The 22879-nt window shown below is 41.2% G+C and overlaps 1 protein-coding gene across 4 annotated transcripts in view; it reads left to right on the top strand.

Annotated features, from left to right (window-relative positions):
* Nucleotides 1-22879, top strand: part of pard3aa (par-3 family cell polarity regulator alpha, a) — a 433956-nt gene that overhangs the window by 236845 nt on the left and 174232 nt on the right. For 3 of the 4 annotated variants that reach the window (XM_047158283.2, XM_017479944.3, XM_017479951.3), the window contains exons 12-14: nt 5453-5641; nt 5741-5911; nt 22871-22879. The exon at nt 22871-22879 is cut by the window's right edge and continues 145 nt beyond it. In XM_047158283.2, coding sequence (XP_047014239.1) covers nt 5453-5641; nt 5741-5911; nt 22871-22879 — 369 coding nt within the window. The remainder of the gene's footprint in view (nt 1-5452; nt 5642-5740; nt 5912-22870) is intronic. The other variant, XM_047158282.2, reaches the window with a different exon arrangement.

Below are 22879 nucleotides of genomic sequence, written 5' to 3'. Positions count from 1 at the left end.
TGAAACGTAAGACGTGCGTTAGATTTAGGTTTGCTTTCTTTGGCTATATGTATATAGTTAAGTGTTCATTAATGATGGAGACGTATTCTCCTGTGTCCACACTAGGGATTGCGTCTAACCTGTGGAATGTTTGGGGGAGTTATAATTTTCAGTTGCCATGGAGGTGCTGGCAATGACAGCACATCGGTCTGAACCTCTGCTCCTCTCTTTAGAAACTCCAGATTTAGCTTTCCTGACTCAAAAGCATTATTCAGCTCTGAAGCTTGGACCAGCATCAGGCCCTGTCCCAGATCTGACTTGCTGATCTGATGGGGTGTGTGGTGGTGGTCTGGGAAAACCCTACACGTGGTCAAACCTGACGTTTTCTATTTAAAAATTCTAAAACATAGGGGCTTTCCTGAACTAAAATGTGTCACTCTTAAATGTATTATTTCTGGGTTTCCCCCAAAACTGAAACAAAACGAGAGCGTAGCATTTAACAGTTCCTTTCCAGTTTCACTGAAAAACATGTATTATGTAATATACAGTTGCAGGCTAAAGTTTGGGCACCCCACCTCCAGATTACATAACCACTGGAGCAAACTTTAGTTTAAAAAGAAAATTGCACACACACACACACACACACACATATATATATATATATATATATATATATATATATATATATATATATATATATATATATATATATATATATAAAAATATGCAAATATTAATGCACAGTTACTTTATATTTCATGAACTCAAACAATTGAAAAAACATTAAAACGTAGTTGTGCCATGTGCAAAAGTTTGTACACCTTTATTCATAGTCTCCAGAGGAGTAGCATTTATTTTGTATAAAAATAAAAAAAACAAGGGCAGATAACATTTATGTAAGGAATAAGACAACAAGGCATGGTGTTGTAGAAAAATAATTCATACCAAAATGTAATGCATAACCAACTTGAAATACATTATTTTCCAAACGCTGAAGTGTTGTTCTTATTCCACAGAGATTCGCAAACAGTTACAATTTTTAAAAAATTTTTTTTAGAAAATTTTTATTACAATTCCAATCTTGTAATGCTTTAAACAGTTTATATTTAGTTCTTTGTAAAATAATTTCATTTTTTAATCCATTTTATTAGCATTAGATTATATGGAGCATATGCCATGTGGACTGTATGAGCTGTTACTGTAGGAACGATAGCATTTTAGACCGAGTGCATTGATATAAACCCATTTCCGTTACAGCCAGAAAGTCAGAGTAAAGAGAAAATGAATTCGCACCTTCTGATTTGTGAATTCAGCGGTGCTGTGGTATGAAGGTTATTATAAATTGTTATAGCTTCATTATAAACTAATATGATGTTGTATACCAATTTTAAAACATCACGCCAAAGCTATATATGTATATATTTGTGTGTGTGTGTGTGTGTCCTCATGCATTGTGACATTTTATTTTCGTCATACCGCCACTCTGTTCACTTCTAGTGTCACCCCTAGATACGTTACACTGCCCTCTTCCCCCCAAATCCTGCATGATGCCTTAATGTCGTCATCCTTGAAAACGAGTGTTAGTCATGACACTTTAAATATCATCCATTCCTATAACCACATATGACACCTGACAAACAGAGTAGCATTGCTCCGGAGTCCTCTCTCCAGAGTCATTGGCGAAAACCAGGCATGGCAGACAAAGAGCAAAATCAATGCCTCGCCGGAGAAAGACAGACGACATTCAGGTGTGTGAACATGCAGTCGCTTTTGACATCTGAATGCTAGAGGAAAAAAAAAAAAACCTGTGTGTGAGTGAGTGAGTGAGAACGGTATGCTAATGAGGGGAGGATGGCAGGCTCTCTGCCTCCACCTGTCCCCTCCTCTGCTACCTGAGTCCAGCTATTGTCTGAGGAGAACCGTCTGGGTTGCCATGGCAACTGTAGCGGAATGAGATATGGCAAAGTATGGGTTAAAATGAACTCTGGAGCTCTGCTGCATTCTAATAACTCGACTGTCTCTCAAGCTTCCTTGCACGCTGCAGCTGCATTGGCTAGACAATTGGCATTCTCCAGCATGCTGTGCGTTTTGTGTGCATGTGTAGCGCGTCAGTATTTGTGTCTATAAGGAGGCATGAAATGAATTGGTGGTCCTGCATTATATTTGAGCAAGATTATAGCTAAGATATATATATATCTCTGAGAGCAATGGCAGAAAAAGGCTAATGCTCAATTAAAAGTTATAGCTCCAGCATCGCTGACAGTAGTTTACAGTGGACACTGCAAAATGCTGTCGAGACCCCAGTTGTGTGAAGGCACTGGAAACTAACATTTGCTTTACATCAGTTTGATGGGTAATTATTTTGCGTAGGAGATAATGGTGTAATTTGTTACTCTGACAGAACATCCTTTTAAACTGTAGCAGTATGTGTAGTGGCCTGGGAGCAGCCTTCACATGTGCCGATTTTCACATTTTCTACTATGTATAGTTGTGAAACTGAAATCGGTGCATATACGACAAGTAATGTTAAAGTCTGGTTAGCCCTTCCCCTGCCCCTCCCCACCCCCCCATGCACCCACACCCTAAAACAAAGAGGTTCCTAACCTCCATGTACATTTATAACCTAATCTTCTAAAGGAAAAACAATATTACTGCCTCTGTTTGGATGACATGATGGCGCAGGAGCATCCCAGACATTTCGATAGCCGATATTCAATCACAAAATGGACCGATTTAGGCGTATGTGCATTTCACTATGGCGCATATGTAGCGTACCAACAACTGAATCAAATGGTGAGAAAAGCACACTTGGCTTGCAAGGTTTTAGATGTGCAAGCAGACTGATTCCTTAAACTGGCTCCTTACCCAACATGATCTTTACAGGCAGATAGCCAAGGCAAGGTTTGAAAGCAGCCTAAAAATTATTTCCATCTTGTTTTGGTAGAATATATTTATACACTTTGACATAAAGTAGAAATGCCAAAATAGATTATTGGCAGAGAAACTCGGTTAAAAACCAGAGTTTTCATCGTTTTTAATTGTTTCCAGAATTCAGACACAGCGACATTGCCCAGACCACTACACGCATAATAAATGCAATATAGCTAACTACATATGTGGCCAAAAGTTTGTGGACAGGACCTTGCCGTTACACCCATATGTGGTTCTTCCCCAAACTGTTGCCACAACGTTTTAAGCACACAACTGTCTAGGATGTCTTTGTATGCTGTAGTGTTATAATTTCCCTTCACTGGAACTAAGTGGTCCAGACCTGTTCCAGCATGACAATGCCCCTGTATACAAAGCGAGCTCTATAAAGACATGGCTTGTCAAGGTTGGAGTAGGAGAACTCGAGTGTCCTGCAAAGAGCCATGACCTCAACCCTACTGTGAACACCTTTGGGATGAACTGGAACACCGTCTGCACCCCAGACCTCCTCATGCTACATCAGTGCCTGATTTCACTAATGCTCTTGTAGCTGAATTAACACACAGTGATCCCCACAGCCACGCTCCAAAACCTAGTGTAAAGCCTTCCCATGTATTGGTCAGTTTCAGTCAATTTCAGATTATGATGATGCTCCTGAATGACCTGTGCAACCAACATATTACTTCTTTAGCTCTTTTAGTCTTCAGTTCCTGAAGACACTTGCAGTATAGCCACTGGTCTAAGGACTTCCCGAATGTTCTGTTGGAAATCATTATCTCCAGTGTTGGCCAAACCTGGTGTGTGAGGATTCACTTCTACTTGGATGAACAAAATATAAACACAGCATAACCTGGGACTCAAGTCTTAAAAAAAAAACAAAAAAACAAGCGCGCTCTCTCTCACTCTCTCTCTCTCTCTCACTCTCTCTCTCCTTTAAACAAAATAATTGTCACCTAATCGTAAATATATTTTGCTGACCAAAAAGGTGTACATGGACAACTTTTCAAGTCGTGTTTACAGCTGGATTAGAAATATTTCAGAGGGTTTTCATGGTTAGTGATGGGTAGTTCTTAGATTGTTTTTACCCTTGCTTTTTCTTTTTGGGACTCGGGTCATTTGCCCCGAGAGTTCAGTGTTTTTGGTGAAATATGAAAGCTTTTTTCGAGCCTCGGATCAGTCCAGAGAATCAAACCTGGTCCTCTTGAAAATGTTGGACTTCCACTGAACTGTGACATCACCTGCATGAGGTGTGAAAACCATCCGTGCGTAGTGCTGAGCTGTATACCGAGTAACGTTATTAGATCACATTGCTTCCTATTTCAAGCTTCATGGTGATGAGGATTATGCGTTCTTATGCTCAGTAGAGGAGACAGAAGGCGTTATTGAGGTATAAAGCAGATGCTCATTGTACTTTAATTCGCTCACTTTTCGGGTGCATGTGTTTGCACTGAGAGCGTCATGGGAAATGCATGACTCGTACCATATATCTTCTTTCACATATGTTGGTACCGAAATAAAAAAAAAAAATCAGGAAAAACATCAAGTAAATCAACTTTGTGCCTACCATTTGCAAACCTGCATGCACAAACGTGACCTCTGGACTTGCACAATCGAGTCACAGCTTTCTATGTGGAAGCAAATTCTATGTGATTGAACCCGTCTCCCAAACAAACCCACAATGCGTCCTGGGTGTGGGCTCATGTATTCAGGCCATGTGTGAAAACACCCCCAGTTGTCACTGATTAGATTATAGACTCTGGCTTACGCTTCTAACCATTGATGTGGGGAAATGTTTAGAAAACACCAAAATAGATGAGTCTAGCTAGCATAAGTGGGCATTAGTGATGCGCTTGAACACCAAGAGTTCATAATTAGGAGGTCACAAGTGAGAATAGGGCCAGTCGAAGAGCAGGTAAAAGCAGCATGAAAACACCGGTGCCTACACACCTCAACGATTTATGACACTTGGTTTACGCCTACTGATTTTGAGCTTGTTTGACCTTTTGCTTCCAAGCAGCATTCAAAAACAGAGCATTAGACTAATGTCAGTTTTCGTTTCACGTAAAACAGCATTACTAGATACATATCTTATGCGGATATCCTACTCCGGTCTGAAAGTGTGATTAGAAATGAAGCGATAGTTCAAAATAGACGTGTGGAGGAAGTTATACAGTAGATTTCTCATTTCTGTGATTGCATGTGTGACATTAGTGACAACGGCACTACGATGGAAACAGACTCGGAACTGTAGCCTGCAGCTAGAGGCTAAAGTTCCTTTGCTTGAGTTCCTCAGTAGAAATCGCATCCATTGTGAGCAGCCTTGTGTGCAGTATGATCCATTTGTCATAAACTAACAGCAGCCCGAATGGTTTGCACTACACATGAATTATGGACTATTGTACCTTCAGGAACATTCATCTTTTCTGTCGTGCTTAATGTGCTCTCAGGAGTTATAAACGTACACTTTGTTTTAATATGTTTCTCAAGCGGGATATTATGTTTAAGACATTTCTCTTTCCCCGGTTCTGTCTCTCCACCATCGTAGAAAGCGGAGGATGATGACTTGGTGCTTACTCCCGATGGAACGCGGGAGTTCTTGACCTTTGAGATTCCTCTAAATGATTCGGGTTCAGCTGGGTTAGGCGTCAGCGTAAAGGGCAACCGCTCCAAAGAGAACCATGCCGACCTGGGCATCTTCGTTAAGTCCATCATCAACGGAGGAGCTGCCTGCAAGGCAAGTATCATCTCTCTGAATTGGTGCTGGCACTTTCTTTTGTGTCTTTACTGGAATTAATACCAATCGACTAATCACGTTACTACTCCGTCTTGTCAGGATGGCCGCTTGAGGGTGAACGACCAGTTGGTAGCCGTGAATGGAGAATCGCTGCTGGGAAAGACCAACCAGGAAGCAATGGAGACTCTACGCAAGTCCATGTCTATTGAGAGCAATAAAAGAGGCTTGATCCAACTCATCGTGGCCAGGATGGTGAATGGGAGGAATGAGGTGAGTGTGATGTAAAGATGAAACAAGATCTGTGTTTCACCCATATTATCATCCATCACTGAACCAAAAATATTGTGACTGGCAGCGGTGATCAGCAGTGGCGTCAGAAGCACAGACAGTTCGTGTCTACACGCGTTAGTGTTTAGGTAGCTTGCCAATGGTTTTGGGACAGAGCTCTGTTTATGATGCTTCAATGTGTCTGACTGACAGACAGAGTCCCGCGCTATGCACAGAGTGTGACTGCAGGAAAAGTGAATTAGACTGAGGAGTTCTTATCAGGTCAGAGCAGGGCTGAGCGGGAGAGTGAGAGAGGCGAGGCGGAGGATCGAAAGCAATTCTGCTTCTGAAAATGCTCACACTGATCTGCGCCGATAAAGCATGGGTCTATGAAATATCAAATATCAACTGTTATTTTCCTTTCTCTCTCTTCCTTTTTTTCCCTTCTTTTCCTCACTCTTTCCTCCTTTTGCTGTTTTTTTTTTTTTTTTTTTTTTAATAAAGTATTTTAGACCAGGGGTAGGATGCCTAATCTGCCGTCAGAAAAGTTCCAAGTAAATAGTAAAAAGAGTTACTGTTACCACTATGATGTTGATTATTTACCTATAACAGCATGCTCCTAAGTGTGGCCCTACTGCTGTGGTGACCAATCAGATTTGAGAATTCAACAGCATGGTGGTATAGTGTATATATTCTGCAAGTGTGAATGGATGTGTTATATTTTGTGAATCTTAGATGTTTTGTGCTACATTAGTAAATGTAGTGCAGGTTTTGAGAAACACACGTAGTCTTGAACTGCGTGTGTTTGTGTTGCGTGCTGGCACCACTGGTGACATACACACACTAAAGCATTCGCACGTTCTTCACGCATGGACACAAGCACACACACACACTTACAGGCATGTTGCTTGCTCTAATTCAGGTCTGTTTACTGGTAGGTTGGATTTGATTGATACCTCTTGCTGCCAGCACTTTAAGGACTGGACCTCATGCTGTTTCTCTGTTTCATCACACACACACTCATGCACATACACTTCCTTTTATTTTTTAAGAGCAAGGTCACCCGTCCCCTCCAGAGCTGCCAAGATACAAGGTCGCTTCTTATCTGTCCATCGGATGGTTGTTGGGTTGTTTGGTGCTTTGGCCTGGACCCCTGCTGATTAGAAGAGAGAAACACAGTGAGGCTGTAATGAGACAGAGAAAGGGTGAAGGAGAGAGAGAGTGGAAAAGTGAGAAAGCAGCAAGGGAAAGATTGTCATAGTGGATTGCCTCGAGTGAAACATGGACATAGAGAAATAGAAAGAGAGAGCGATTGCAAAGGAACAGTGAATTGCCTGTGGGTTTTTTTTTTGCTTTTGTGAGATGAGAACTAGTTTGCCACAATTTCAGGAGGCCTACATCCATCAATGCTGTCGAGTTTGTAATATTCAAATGTATTGTAATATTAATGAGCCTGTCATTTTTCTATATTGAGATAGAAGATTGCACTTGAGATCCAGATACAAATCTAGTTTAAATAGCCCAGGTCCCTCCTCCTTCAGCATTGTTTTTGTGCGTTTTGCTTAGAGTTCTCTGTGTGTGTGAGAGAGAGCTTCCACAGGTTAAACCAAGTACAACTGATTCAGTCCTAAGACCTTCATCCCCACCTCCACATTTTACTTGTGATTGACAGTGTTGCTGAGGACGCTTGTCATGACCATGTGCATTAGACTGTTACTTTGAGAAATACTATTACTACTGCTTCTGCTGCTTCTACTTCTAATACTATTACTAATACTACTACTACAAGTGCTGCTGCTGCTGCTACTACTAATACTACTGCTGCTCCTGCTCATACTATTACTACTACTAATACTACTACTGCTGCACCTACTTCTACTACTAACATTACTACTACTGCTGCACCTACTTCTACTACTAACATTACTACTACTGCTGCACCTACTTCTACTACTAATGCTACTGCTGAACCTACTTCTACTACTAATACTACTACTGCTGCACCTACTTCTACTACTAATACTACTACTGCTGCACCTACTTCTACTACTAACATTACTACTACTGCTGCACCTACTTCTACTACTAATACTACTACTGCTGCACCTACTTCTACTACTAACATTACTACTACTGCTGCACCTACTTCTACTACTAACATTACTACTACTGCTGCACCTACTTCTACTACTAATGCTACTGCTGCACCTACTTCTACTACTAATACTACTACTGCTGCACCTACTTCTACTACTAATACTACTACTGCTGCACCTACTTCTACTACTAATGCTACTGCTGCTGCACCTACTTCTACTACTAACACTACTACTGCTGCACTTACTTCTACTACTAATGCTACTGCTGCACCTACTTCTACTACTAACACTACTACTGCTGCACTTACTTCTACTACTAATGCTACTGCTGCACCTACTTCTAGTACTAACACTACTACTGCTGCACCTACTTCTACTACTAACACTACTACTGCTGCACCTACTTCTACTTCTAATACTATTACTAATACTACTACTACAAGTGCTGCTGCTGCTGCTACTACTAATACTACTGCTGCTCCTGCTCATACTATTACTACTACTAATACTACTACTGCTGCACCTACTTCTACTACTAACATTACTATTACTGCTGCACCTACTTCTACTACTAACATTACTACTACTGCTGCACCTACTTCTACTACTAACATTACTACTACTGCTGCACCTACTTCTACTACTAACATTACTACTACTGCTGCACCTACTTCTACTACTAATGCTACTGCTGAACCTACTTCTACTACTAATGCTACTGCTGCTGCACCTACTTCTACTACTAACATTACTACTACTGCTGCACCTACTTCTACTACTAATACTACTACTGCTGCACCTACTTCTACTACTAATGCTACTGCTGAACCTACTTCTACTACTAATGCTACTGCTGCTGCACCTACTTCTACTACTAACATTACTACTACTGCTGCACCTACTTCTACTACTAATACTACTACTGCTGCACCTACTTCTACTACTAACACTACTACTACTGCTGCACCTACTTCTACTACTAACACTACTACTACTGCTGCACCTACTACTACTACTACTAATACTACTACTGCTGCACCTACTTCTACTACTAATACTACTACTGCTGCACCTACTTCTACTACTAATACTACTACTGCTGCACCTACTTCTACTACTAATACTACTACTGCTGCACCTACTTCTACTACTAACATTACTACTACTGCTGCACCTACTTCTACTACTAATGCTACTGCTGCACCTACTTCTACTACTAATACTACTACTGCTGCACCTACTTCTACTACTAATACTACTACTGCTGCACCTACTTCTACTACTAATGCTACTGCTGCTGCACCTACTTCTACTACTAACACTACTACTGCTGCACTTACTTCTACTACTAATGCTACTGCTGCACCTACTTCTACTACTAACACTACTACTGCTGCACTTACTTCTACTACTAATGCTACTGCTGCACCTACTTCTAGTACTAACACTACTACTGCTGCACCTACTTCTACTACTAACACTACTACTGCTGCACCTACTTCTACTTCTAATACTATTACTAATACTACTACTACAAGTGCTGCTGCTGCTGCTACTACTAATACTACTGCTGCTCCTGCTCATACTATTACTACTACTAATACTACTACTGCTGCACCTACTTCTACTACTAACATTACTATTACTGCTGCACCTACTTCTACTACTAACATTACTACTACTGCTGCACCTACTTCTACTACTAACATTACTACTACTGCTGCACCTACTTCTACTACTAATGCTACTGCTGAACCTACTTCTACTACTAATGCTACTGCTGCTGCACCTACTTCTACTACTAACATTACTACTACTGCTGCACCTACTTCTACTACTAATACTACTACTGCTGCACCTACTTCTACTACTAATGCTACTGCTGCTGCACCTACTTCTACTACTAACACTACTACTGCTGCACTTACTTCTACTACTAATGCTACTGCTGCACCTACTTCTACTACTAACACTACTACTGCTGCACTTACTTCTACTACTAATGCTACTGCTGCACCTACTTCTAGTACTAACACTACTACTGCTGCACCTACTTCTACTACTAACACTACTACTGCTGCACCTACTTCTACTTCTAATACTATTACTAATACTACTACTACAAGTGCTGCTGCTGCTGCTACTACTAATACTACTGCTGCTCCTGCTCATACTATTACTACTACTAATACTACTACTGCTGCACCTACTTCTACTACTAACATTACTATTACTGCTGCACCTACTTCTACTACTAACATTACTACTACTGCTGCACCTACTTCTACTACTAACATTACTACTACTGCTGCACCTACTTCTACTACTAACATTACTACTACTGCTGCACCTACTTCTACTACTAATGCTACTGCTGAACCTACTTCTACTACTAATGCTACTGCTGCTGCACCTACTTCTACTACTAACATTACTACTACTGCTGCACCTACTTCTACTACTAATACTACTACTGCTGCACCTACTTCTACTACTAACACTACTACTACTGCTGCACCTACTTCTACTACTAACACTACTACTACTGCTGCACCTACTACTACTACTACTAATACTACTACTGCTGCACCTACTTCTACTACTAATACTACTACTGCTGCACCTACTTCTACTACTAATACTACTACTGCTGCACCTACTTCTACTACTAATACTACTACTGCTGCACCTACTTCTACTACTAATACTACTACTGCTGCACCTACTTCTACTACTAACATTACTACTACTGCTGCACCTACTTCTACTACTAATGCTACTACTGCTGCACCTACTTCTACTACTAATGCTACTACTGCTGCACCTACTACTAATACTACTACTGCTGCACCTACTTCTACTACTAATGCTACTACTGCTGCACCTACTTCTACTACTAATGCTACTACTGCTGCACCTACTACTACTACTAATACTACTACTGCTGCACCTACTTCTACTACTAATGCTACTGCTGCTGCACCTACTTCTACTACTAACACTACTACTACTGCACTTACTTCTACTACTAATGCTACTGCTGCACCTACTTCTGCTACTAACATTACTACTACTGCTGCACCTACTTCTACTACTAATACTACTACTGCTGCACCTACTACTACTACTAATACTACTACTGCTGCACCTACTTCTACTACTAATACTACTACTGCTGCACCTACTTCTACTACTAATACTACTACTGCTGCACCTACTTCTACTACTAACATTACTACTACTGCTGCACCTACTTCTACTACTAATACTACTACTGCTGCACCTACTTCTACTACTAACATTACTACTACTGCTGCACCTACTTCTACTACTAATGCTACTACTGCTGCACCTACTTCTACTACTAATGCTACTACTGCTGCACCTACTACTAATACTACTACTGCTGCACCTACTTCTACTACTAATACTACTACTGCTGCACCTACTACTAATACTACTACTGCTGCACCTACTTCTACTACTAATGCTACTACTGCTGCACCTACTACTAATACTACTACTGCTGCACCTACTTCTACTACTAACACTACTACTGCTGCACCTACTTCTAGTACTAACACTACTACTGCTGCACCTACTTCTACTACTAATGCTACTACTGCTGCACCTACTTCTACTACTAATGCTACTACTGCTGCTGCTACTACTGCTGCTACTACCACTGCTACTAGTAGTGCTACTCATACTAATTCTATAACTACTACTACTACTGTTACTGCTGCTTTTGCACCATTTTATTTTTTCCACCATAGCATTGTAGCAGCACATACCGTTCCACATTGATGATAATTTAATGTATGATTGGTCCTCATGGCTTCTTATGTTGCATGCTAATTAAATAAATGCTTCACAGCACCTGTAATTTGCAGTATATGTTTCTATTAATATTACTGTCATTTCTGTTCGTGCAGTTCATGTCAATTCAATTCATTTCTTATTCAAACTTTTAATATTCACTGATTATTTTGCTACTCCTTTGCTGCTGAGTTCAGCCTTTACTCAGTCATGTGGAGACTAGAACATGTGAGGAGGTCACAACCGCATCAGTGTTCATGTTTCTCCATGTTCGTTTTTAATGGAATGGGATTTTAAATGCGTGCCTTTGCATGTGTGAAGTCCTCACAGTTCAACTGGTCTAAATTAAATGAAGCCTTCGAGGAGCAATTTATCATTTTATGTGTACGTTATTTAATTGTCTTGAACTAATAGAGCTAAGGCACATGCACTAGTGTGCCACGTCTGTGCTTATGAGTATTGTCCACCATCCAGAAAAGCATTTCTGCTCTTCAGTGGTCTATTAGTAATCCATTTCTGCTGATGGATGTGCTGAAGGGGGGCTGATAAATAGTGCAGTATGCTAGATATAAATGGGTTCCTGTCAGTAATTGTGAAACCTACAAATTGCACCTCTAAGTAGGTGTATTCGGTTAAATTGTGCAGATGTTTAAATCTACACGTGTAGTGAAGAAAAAGACCTCAATTCATCTCTGTGGAGAGTTGAAGCACTTCAACTCAACAGTGGAAAGTTTTCTGATGAGGTACATTGTGTGGGTGGTTTGTTAGCACAGGGCTGAAAATAACAGCAGCATTATACAGGTAACTTTCATGTGGTATCTATAGAAACCAGACACACAGTTGTTTTATAACATTTCAGGACTTTATACATGTATATTGTATTTATATTAATACATGGGTTTTTTTTTTGTTTGTTTTTTTGCAGCATCCACGCTGTTCTACATCTAATCCTCAAACGTACTCTAATTCTATCCTCAGTAACTGCAAACAAAACGTTTTACCTGTTCAGAAAGAAAATAAACACTTGGTGGTCAGGACTACCTTGCTGGTCATGTAGGGAAACGAGGAGGGTGGGGTGGACAAAATGGATCAAAATGGTACGTTGGCTCTTTATAAGTTGTAGGTCACATGACAATGCCAATATTGCGGATGTGGTATGTCCGGATTGTATTCATGCTTACCACTTATCCTGATCAGTACATACTACTGTATCAACGGCCGAGCAGCAGTAGGTACTGTCACAGTGCACGATTTCCAATACAGGGACTATTCAGTTTTCTTGCCCTTTTAATTTCTTGTTCCTGTGTAACACACATTGTTGTGTACATCCTGTGTACATTGCTGTGTTTTGTCCGTTGTTGTTTAGACTCCCATGTTCTCAAAGTGATGTTTTTATTTTATTTTACTTTATTTTTTATTTTATGTGTTCTATGAGTGGAAAGTTCAGGAAAAAAAGCTCTATGGCTGCTATAAATACCCAAAATAATATTCTAGACATAAGTAATGTATCTAATATCTGAATAGTTCGGGTTATGTTCGTAAGTTCAGTCTGAAGTGAGAGGATCTGTGCGCTGTTTTTTTCTACAGTTAAAAAAGAAGTCCCTGGTTGTAAAAGTGCACTGTTTTTGTATGTTTAGACCTTTCACAGCACAGTGCTGCTTGAGTCGGTGTGGTGAAGCTTTATAGCTGTTGTATGACCTGCCCAACACCTTGTGTATATATCCCGAGTCATAGAAAATTAAGAATTGCTTGACCAGACATGTTGTGGTTTGTTAGAACCGCACTGAGCGCTGTTGTATTTCAGACAACACACTTCCTGTGTCCTCCGTCAGCCTGCTTTTATGCAAGACACATATATATATATACACCCCAAGCGCACACATCTGTATAAATTATGCATGAGGAGAACGTTTTCCGTTTTTTAGTCCCATTGAGCTGATTTGATTTATTTCTTCATTTATTTAACCGAAATGGAGATGTTGGTTCTATTGTTCCACACGGCTCAGCAGATTGAGAGCTCTCCCCGTAGGGACTGCTTCATAAGTGGAGACTTTCATGCAGAACCTTTCTCTCTCTTGACCACATGAAAGGCAGTGAAATTGATAGAATTATGAAAGCAGACCCCTAGAGGAAGTGCCAAAAGTATCTGACGGAAAAGTTTTTCCTTCTCTCAAAGTGTTTCTCCAATTCTGCCCTTTCTCCCCGTCTTCTCCCCCTAACCTGTCTTTTCTATGAAGAGTCTGAGGTATGAAAGTGGCTGGCATGAAGGGCCCTGTGAGATAGCAGGAACTGTGTCCTGCATGACTGACAGGCCCAAAACAGAGCCTCTGTCTTACTTCAGGATTTAAAAGAAAGGAAAAAAAAAGGCGCTACAGATAGTGAGAGAGCAAGCAAACTTTCTCTGAATGTCATTGTTATATAAGAGAATGTACAGCCTGTGGTGTGCATACAGATGAGATGGCGAGGCTTGTAGCTGTATGATGTTTATGCGAGTTGACGCGAGGAAGGAAACAGCATGGCCGCTGCACAAGGCCGTCCCGCAGGAGAAAAGGCCTGATCGATGGTGTCTGGAGAGCACCATCCATCAGCATGGCCACTAAATTATGGCTGTATTACTATTGAGCCGCTCCAGATCTTTGGATGAAGTACAGGACAAGGCCTGCTGAGACACAAACAACTACAACCTAGTGATGGAGAAAGAAATTCCAGTCTGACCTCGCTCATTTGATGCTCCCAACATCAGCACACATCCATCTTAACCATGTCATTGGTGTGACCCAGAAGAAATAACAGGTGATGGATTGGAAATCGTTTGTTGTGACTGGAAAAAAAAAGGATCTCATTCTAACTGTGCTGCAGGAATTTTGCTGACTCTTTGAGGGCCGGTATCTGATTACAAACTGAATTGATTAGGCTTACGTCCGTTTCACTGCGGCATGTAACTCTCCAAAATGTGACAGTAACTGTGTGAGGAAATATTGTAAATATCAGCACTGTTGGACCAGCACGTGTCTAAACAAATTAGTCAACTGGAATTAACTGTTTATTAAAAAAAAAAAAGAAAAAAAAGTGGTATAGAGGATGTGGGGAATCTTTAAAGATAATCTGATAGGCAAAAGTCTAAAGCCTTGTTCACACTGCACCGACCAACGTCAACAGACACGTTTGTCAAATTTTGTCAGCTCAGTGTGTGAACCCTGTCGTTTTCTGTTAGCATTGGTCGGTGTTAGTTTTCACCAACCGAACATGTTCAATCCGTGTTTGTCGGTCGTGGAATGTCTCAGCAGTGTGGTATGAATTTCCAACAAACTCCTGACGTAATCTGACCTGGGCACGAACCGTCACCAGTGATGATGAGGCAAGCATCCCTGAAAACTCTCTAGAAACGCAAGCCCGTGCCTTGGCGTTCTAAATCGTTGTTGTGGATAAAATGGCAGATTTCTGGACGAATCAGAAAGAAGAGGATAAATAATTCATCGGAGTGTTGTTCAAATAAAGTAGTTTATTTTGACCCCTGGTGAGGATCGTCCACTCTTGTGTTTCGGTTTTAAATCGGGATCTTCCGCTAACCGTATGCCAGTTTAGTATTCTGTTTCACGAAGTAAGAAGCGAAATCGCAACAAATGTTTATAACTTAGTTTTGCGTAAGAATATTGTTCATTAAGTATGATCCTAATAAAGGTCTTAGCTTATCACGTATTCAACCTTAAGATGTTGAAACTGCTTGGGGGCAAACTGAGCAAAATCCTCCTGTCTGCAGTTCTCTGAATACATATAAGTAAGAGCCTTGTCTCTCACCTTAAAACAACCAAGGCTTCACCCACAACCTCTTTTGTTTCACTGTGGCAATTCTGGCAAAGAACGACATGTAAGGACACTAGTAATGGGAACATTTTGATTGTAAAAGGAGCATCCATTTTTAAACATAGGCACATAAAATTTTTAATGTCCCAAACCACCCACTTTATCAATATTTCAACCCCCTTCCTTCTGGCCGCAGGTGTACACTACCCATGTGCGGAAAGGCCAGCTATGGTAGTAGTTTTGTACCCATGGCAATACGAGCGTTAAACGCATAGGTACTCGGCCATTGTGAGACCAGATGCATTTGTTGTATGATGATCCTTATGTTTTTCTTTTTGTCCCCTTCTCCCCTCTATGCCTGTGATTGTTTATGATTTTTTTATATGTATGATGTTTTGTCTTTGTTTTTCTACGTACGCACGGTAGAAACAAATTTCCTCTTTGAGGACCAATAAATTTTCTGTCTAAACCAGTCTGACTGTCTGTAAAGGTTAGTTGTTGTCTGTTGGGACAATGTGAACATGACAGGTGTGTTTCCCAGCATTCTAAATCCAACAGCCAACTTTAAAAAGTGATGGTCGGCGTCTGTCAGTGCATCGTGAACTAGGCTTAAATGTTCGAGTTGTCTAAGATACATTAGAAATCTACATGAGTACTAAACCTAAAGCAACTTCATGCTATGTGTAATCAAGCATGGTGGTGGCTCGCTGATACTCTGGGGCTGCTTTGCATCCTCTGGCACTGGAAACCTACAGCGTGTGGAAGGCGAGATGGATTCAGTGAAGTATCAGGAAATCCTAGGAGAAAACGTCATGCCGTCTGTGAGAAAGCTGAAGCTTGGGCATCATTGGACCTTCCAACAGGACAATGATCCCAAACACACTTCAAATTCCACCAAGGCTTGGTTACAGAAGTAGTCCTGGAAGATTCTACAGGGCCGTCACAGTCACCTGACTTGAACCCCATAGAAAATCTCTGGTGGGATTTGAAGAAGGCGGTTGTAGCACGCATACACAAGAATATTACTGAACTGGAGGCCAGGAACGCTGCCAGAAGCCTTGCATCTCATTTGCAGCAGGCCATAACAGCAAAAGGGTGCTCTACTATGTACTAAAGATGCTTGGCATGAAGAGGTTAAATATTTTTTTTTAGACTGGAGAAATCATTATAAGTTGCATTTTCAGCTGACTTTGCGGAAACCACTTGAAGCATTCGTCGTGTTGAACCATTTCTATTGTTTTTGTTTGATTTGTTCATCGCAAACAGCTGAAAGTCTGTACATTCTGACAATAAACCTGACTTGCAGTGGGGTTAAATAATGTTGAGTGCAACTGTATACTGTGTGTATACTCACAGTATAATTATTATTTTGGTTAGACACAATGCCTTTTTCCCACTGAATAATGTATTCTCAGACAAATGCTTAGCTGGGATTTAGTGATGATCCATTCCTACTACAGCACTGAGGCCTGAGCCCACTGATGAGCCACACAGAGCACACAGTATTAGCTTTAATCCACTCACATCAGCACATGCCAATGCTCTTACACTAGCACAAGAACAAGAGCGAGAACGATGTAAGGATAGAGGGTTGTGATGAGGGCTAATGACCTGGCTGAGCCTCTGTAGGGTTTGTCCAGCACATGCTGCGTGTGACTTATTAAGACCCGTAATTATGTCCTGAGAGGAGAGGGCACTGGGATTAAAGCCTGATAAATAAGGCCTTCGTGTTCAGACTGGCTCTGTGTGTTACGGTCGTTGGAATTAATTTCACTTTTCGAGTACTGTTTGAATTTCCATATTTGGGGAATTTTATATTTTTAGTAGGGAAAAAACTCCGATGCCTTTCTTTTGGTGATCTAGTGCTCTACTTCGGTTTTAAAAGGCCATTATGTTATACCGTATGTAGTCCGCATATATAGTTGTTTAAAAAATGAAACAAGTTTTTTTTCCTAATAATAATCCATCCATCCATCTATCTTCTACCGCTTACTCCTTCTTCAGGGTCGCAGGGGAACCTGGGGCCTATCTCAAGGAGCATCGGGCACAAGGCGGGGTACACCCTGGACAGGGTGCCAGTCCGTCGCAGGGCACAATCGCGCACACACACACACACACACCCATTCATACACTACGGACACTTTAGACTCGCCAATCGGCCTACCATGCATGTCTTTGGACTGGGGGAGGAAACCAGAGTACCCGGAGGAAACCACACATGGCCCCGGCGGGAATCGAACCCCCGACCCTGGAGGTGTGAGGCGAACGTGAGGCGAATTATTATTATTATGATTATTATTATTATTATTATTAATAATAATAATAATAATAATAATAATAATAATTGTGTTGTGCATCAATGACTTGAACATTATGACTTGGATATCATGCAACCTCCCCCCAATCCAAGATCTGCAAAGTTTGCTGTGCTGCTTATTAACATGAAGTGTTCTCAGTAGACTCTGAACTAATTGTCAGCCTTTTCACGAGGGCACTGAGGCCAGTTATTAGCAACATACCTCAGAATGAACAGGGTGTAGAGTGTCATGAAGGGCAAGACTTCATAATGATCTCACCAGATGCTGGTATCTTAATCCACTCACCTCCATATATATATATATATATATATATATATATATATATATATATATATATATATATATATATATATATATATATATATAAAATACACACTTCTGACTCAAACAGAACTTATTGAAGAAAAATATACAAAACAAATTGAGACCTTCATACCTTGTCTCCTGTCAAAGCTAATTTGTTATCAGATCTCCTCGTCTGTCCGCTGAGAGATTAAAAACAGGAGCGAAAAAGTTCAGAAAACAAACCTCGGTTTAACAATTGAACACTCACCGAGATCAGACTTTATAATAAGCCTGAGAGCCATCTTCACAGTGCCGTTGTAATTGCATTGACCCCGGACATGTGACTCGAGTCTTTTCTTATGGCTTTTCATATGAAGCCAGCCTAGATGAGTCGTCAGCTCCAGACTTCATTAAATTTCTCATCTATAATAAATAGTACACGGTCCCCTGGCTAATGCTGCTGCTGCATACAGACATGGATATGTTCACCTCCACGTTTTACTCCTGATGAGCCTGCTCTTAATTCTAACATAACAAAACGGACATTTTAATAAACATCCCAAGCTTCATAATAGTTATTTCTAAATGTTCATGCTTACTCACAGTGCACTGCTAGCGCATGCGAAATGGGTGGGCACACAAATTATTTTGTAATGGAATAAAGCACCAGTTAGTTATCTGCTGATGAGTTTGGCATTCTGTGTCCTCTTTCATGCTTAGCTAAGGGTGTGTTGGTTTATCTAGAGTGCTGTCTCATTTGAACCGCTAATTAGATTTAGACCTAGGTGATCTTTCATTTTTAATATCAATACCAACATTTCTCTTATTTCTATCAGGCTTAATACAGAAGCTTCTATATTTTTAACAGTTCAGTCGCAGCTACAGTATGTTCAACGCTCTTTAAGCACAGATAGTGTTTTCTTTAGAGGAAAAAAAATGAGAGAAGAGGTAGCAGGTAGTCTAAAAGCGAAGTGAAAGTGGTAGGATTTACTCTTTACTGAACCGCAGGCTGCTGTTAAATCCTTCTGCTTAATTGTATTAAATATGATGAATGTGTAAGCATTCAGTAGGACAGATTATGTGTAAACGTGAATAATAAGCGAGTTTGTAAGAACATTGTTTTACATAGTCATTACTGAGGTATTTTACTAAAATATTAATCATAATTTATTTTTCCATAATTTCCCAGCTCTAGGAAAGTTATAATGTAGTTGTTTTTTTTTTTTATATTATACTGCATATTTTTTTTATAAGTATGTAATAAAACCCAACTGGGTGCACAGTTATAGGTAAATGAACAAAAATGTGTTGGTGTGATGCAAAGCAGGCAGGGTGTTACAAATGTTACAGCTATTAGGTAGCAAAATAAAGCAAGCTGCTTTTTTTTTACCACACCAAAGTTGATTATTTTCCTATAACCACACATCCTAAAGTGTAAATAAGCCTCGTTTTAGAGGAAGCCTCGCCGTAATGATGAGTATACGGTTTTATTTTTTATTTAACAGTATATTATCCCGTGTTATTAGAGTCTGCCATACAAGTCCCTGCAATTGTGTTGATATCGAGATGATTCTGTGTTAGAATGATCGCATTAATATAAACTCTTTGTCAGAGGTGCTGTTAGACAATCACTCAACAACTTCTGACCAATCGGAATTGAGCAGTCAATGGTGCTGTGGTATTAGATACGTATATTGTAATGCAGCCATTTAAAAAATAAATAAATAAATAAATCTGTAGGGTTGGTGTATAGTGAGAGTCTACAGTCCTCGCCATGTAATTCTCTCCATCACATAATGGGCGGCCGTGAATCAGGTGGTAGAGCGGGTTGTCCACTAATCGTAGGGTTGGCGGTTCGATTCCCGGCCCACGTGACCCCACATGCCGAAGTGTCCTTGGGCAAGACATTGAACCCCAAGTTGCTCCCGATTGCAAGTTAGCACCTTGCATGGCAGCTCTGCTACCATTTGGTTTGTGAGTGTGTGTGAGAACGGGTGAATGAGAACCAGTGTAAAGTGCTTTGGATAAAAGCGCTATATAAGTGCAGACCATTTACCATTTACATGTTCCATCACACTGGGAATAGAGCAGAAACGGTTACGTAGACCACGTTTGAGTCTCCGTATCAGTCCCTCTCCTGTGTGTTAACACTCCTACTCTGTGCTGCATCCACAGGAAGCTCTGATTATATTTAACTATTCACACGCAGCTCCAGCGAAGATGACAGCCAATGAAACGAGAGCAGGCCATTTTTTCTCGCCATGAGACCTCACATGGATCACTATCGGGATTTCACGAATCTTTCCGTAGAGGAGCATTAAATATCATTAGCAGGCATTTTTCCGTCGCTTTTCTCTCCCATTGCTGCCCTCACACGAGGGAATCTCCTTCCACAGACAACAGATTCACACTGTGGAATGGAGGACAGCTTGATTTTGTAGTGTGCGTGTGTGTGTGTGTATGCACTCTCACTATTTTTCACACTACTCTGGGGTCTACGCAGACCCGGTTGATGCCCACCCACGCCATCTTTTCAAGTTATTGAAGTTGCCATTTTCTAGAGCCAATCCATTCCCACCTCTCCTTAGTGTCATTGTAGCATCTCTCTGTTCATATACTGTGTATTACATAGAGTCTGTGTCTCGTCTCTTACTGCGGAAAGCTACAAAGAGCATTTTCACACTTGGCCTGAATACGTGAGTTCATAGCCGATATTGATTTTGGGCTTACTTTGAGGAAGGGTTTTATCCCAGGTTTATTTTCGCCACATAGACCAATTCCTCCCAAACTCCAGTGTTCTGTGTTACGTCTTCTGCTGTACATGTTGCCAGGCATGTCACTGTAATGCTCTTAGTGATATTTAAGTAATGCGTATTGCTTTGCATTTGCTCCAGGGTCAAGTGACGTCTTTCTGTGAAAGATCCTAAGTTGCATACAAAAATAATTCTCTGTTTTCACGAGTTGTAGTCACTTGTACTTCATATATCTATCTAGAAGAATACCAGCATGCTTGTTTTTCTAAGACTGTGAAAGTCGAAACCTTCTGACATTTAATGTCCCCCACTTACAGCTTGTGCTGCTGTAATGTTCAGAATGGCTTTTGGAAAGTCACTCCTTCTCGATCCATTAGTGTAAAGCGATGGGTCTTTTTCTTCTCACGTCTTCGAGGTGTTCACTGAGGATTGACACTTAGAGAAAGTGGAGGATCACTAATGCAGTACAGTGACCTCTGAGCAGACTCTTTAGCATGACTGCTGAGCGGAATCGGCGATGGGAAATCCATGTCGTGTTCGACTGGAAGAGTGCATTAGTTCATGTTGTGCAGTAGTAATGCAAACATGTACGACGTCCTCACAGAGGTTTAATGCAGGTCCAGGTTCGACTTGATCGTTTGTAATATTTACATGGACATCCATCCATTTATGTTTAGTTATTTGCAGACTGTGAGCTGAGCAGATGACGTTTATTCTCTCCTCCTTTCCTCCCTGACTTCATTCCTCCCTCTCTCCCTGACTTCATTCCTCCCTCTCTCCCTGACTTCATTCCTCCCTCTCTCCCTGACTTCATTCCTCCCTCCCTCCCTGACTTCCTCCCTGACTTCATTCCTCCCTCTCTCCCTGACTTCCTCCCTGACTTCATTCCTCCCTCTCTCCCTGACTTCCTCCCTGACTTCATTCCTCCCTCTCTCCCTGACTTCCTCCCTGACTTCATTCCTCCCTCTCTCCCTGACTTCCTCCCTGACTTCATTCCTCCCTCTCTCCCTGACTTCCTTCCTGACTTCATTCCTCCCTCCCTTCCCTGACTTCCTCCCTGACTTCATTCCTCCCTCTCTCCCTGACTTCCTCCCTGACTTCATTCCTCCCTCTCTCCCTGACTTCCTTCCTGACTTCCTTCCTCCCTCTCTCCCTGACTTCCTCCCTGACTTCCTTCCTGACTTCATTCCTCCCTCTCTCCCTGACTTCCTTCCTTCCTGACTTCATTCCTCCCTCTCTCCCTGACTTCCTCCCTGACTTAATTCCTCCCTCTCTCCCTGACTTCATTCCTCCCTCCTTCCCTGCCTTCATTCCTCCCTCCTTCCCTGCCTTCCTTCCTGACTTCACTCAATCGTTCCCTCCTTTGTTTTTGTTCATTCCTTCCTTCCTTCCTTCCTCCCTGACTACCCTTCCTTCCTTCCAACTAACTTACTAAAGTTGATTATTTTCCTCTAATAGCAGATCCTGAAGTTTGGTTACAGTTCCTTTGATCATGACCCAAGCCCTTCATAGAGCACCATTTACTCACACACTCATTCACACCTAGGGGCACTTTCGAGTCTCTTCTTTTGGGAGGCTGGAGGAAACCCACATGGACATAGGGAGAACATGTGAAACACACAGACACTAGCCTGAGTTCAGGATTGAACCAGGGATGGCAGTGCAGGACCCGCTTTATGTGGCTTATGTCCATGTTGTATGTATGTGTGTTTTTATTTCTTGTGTCAGTTAATATTTGTTTTATTTCATTTACATATTGGTCATTTTGCCCATTCATATAAGCTGGCATCTCAGTGTTCGACATTTTATATACAGGTTTTCTTCGCATCTGTCAAGAAAGTGTCATTAAGAAATAACTGTTTCTTTTGTGGGCTCATGTCTTAGCAGGACGGT

The sequence above is a fragment of the Ictalurus punctatus genome, chromosome 1, assembly GCF_001660625.3.
Source record: "Ictalurus punctatus breed USDA103 chromosome 1, Coco_2.0, whole genome shotgun sequence".
NCBI classification, from domain to species: Eukaryota; Metazoa; Chordata; class Actinopteri; order Siluriformes; family Ictaluridae; genus Ictalurus; species Ictalurus punctatus.
This window is presented reverse-complemented; position numbering and strand designations above follow the sequence as displayed.